Source organism: Penaeus monodon, chromosome 11 (genome assembly GCF_015228065.2).
Source record: "Penaeus monodon isolate SGIC_2016 chromosome 11, NSTDA_Pmon_1, whole genome shotgun sequence".
NCBI lineage: Eukaryota > Metazoa > Arthropoda > Malacostraca > Decapoda > Penaeidae > Penaeus > Penaeus monodon.
In genome coordinates, this window is record NC_051396.1 from 8,658,390 (window position 1) to 8,659,504 (window position 1,115).

Sequence of the window (1,115 nt, forward strand, 5' to 3'; positions counted from 1 at the left end):
CCCCGCCCCCCTGGGCACACACGGAGTCTAGGAGGCTCAGGAGACTCTTGTCCAAGGCGACAGTCCCCTGGCTCCCGCCCACGTACGGACCGGGGCCAACCATCGGCAGGAAGCCTACATCACATTACGTTGTAACGGTGCGCCCTCGACGTACGTGTGATGACCAAACTCTACGGATATATCCTTCCGGATTTCACTTACTCTTTTTCGGTAGAAACCATGATTTTCTTTTTCTTTTATTTACTTTTCTGGAATCGATGTATCCGCGTTTTTTTTTTTTTTTTTTTTAAGGAAATTAACACCTTAACTTTCTTTCTTTCATGTTCTTGTACAAATCACACAAAAAATCTAGATATTCCTTATCTTTCTTACACAAACTCACCTAGCAAAATACAGAATTTCCCTCATTAACATGACTTGTTTGCTTCACACTTCACAAGACAGGCCAGTGACAACATTAGTATGAATTACGTAAACACACAACGCCATGAACGGTTACCGGTGTTTCTCATCAGGTAATTATCACGAATAATCGCATTACTGAGCTGTCAGTTTGCACACTTGCTCTCGCGGCGAGGATCATAAAAGCAGCTAATTACGCAGTAGACACGTTTATATGATTATACGCATCGAAGAGAATGAGAGAGAGAGAGAGAGAGAGAGAGAGAGAGAGAGAGAGAGAGAGAGAGAGAGAGAGAGAGAGAGAGAGAGAGAGAAGAAAAAGAAAGAGAGGGCGAGGCGGGGAGGCGGAACAGGGAGACAGCAGAGAAAAGCACACGGCGTAAAAAAATGAGAAGGTAAACGGATACAGCGCAAGAAATCCCTCGGAGGATCTCGGCCGGGGCTATATGCACGCACTTGTGTAGAAACAAGCAGAGAGATGCATATAAACATGATAAACACATTGACTGAATGGTGTAGAAATAGACATACGTACATATGAACATAATAAACACATTGACTTGAATGGCGCGCGCGCACGCACACACATACACAGAAACTCACACTCATAAAGACACACAATCTAACTCGATATTGAAGGGGAAGGCGAGACTAAAAAGGAAGTACAATCATAAATTAGAACCGAGATTCCCTCAAGGTCCCAACCGCAACAC

General features: G+C 44.1%; 1 protein-coding gene across 1 annotated transcript in view; it reads right to left on the minus strand.

Annotated features, from left to right (window-relative positions):
- LOC119578433 (liprin-alpha-1-like) overlaps positions 1-631 on the minus strand; it is a 116,545-nt gene extending 115,914 nt beyond the window's left edge. The window contains exon 1 of the mRNA XM_037926017.1: positions 1-631. This exon is cut by the window's left edge and continues 167 nt beyond it. Coding sequence (XP_037781945.1) covers positions 1-103 — 103 coding nt within the window. The 5' untranslated portion in view covers positions 104-631.
- Positions 632-1,115: the final 484 nt, after the last annotated feature.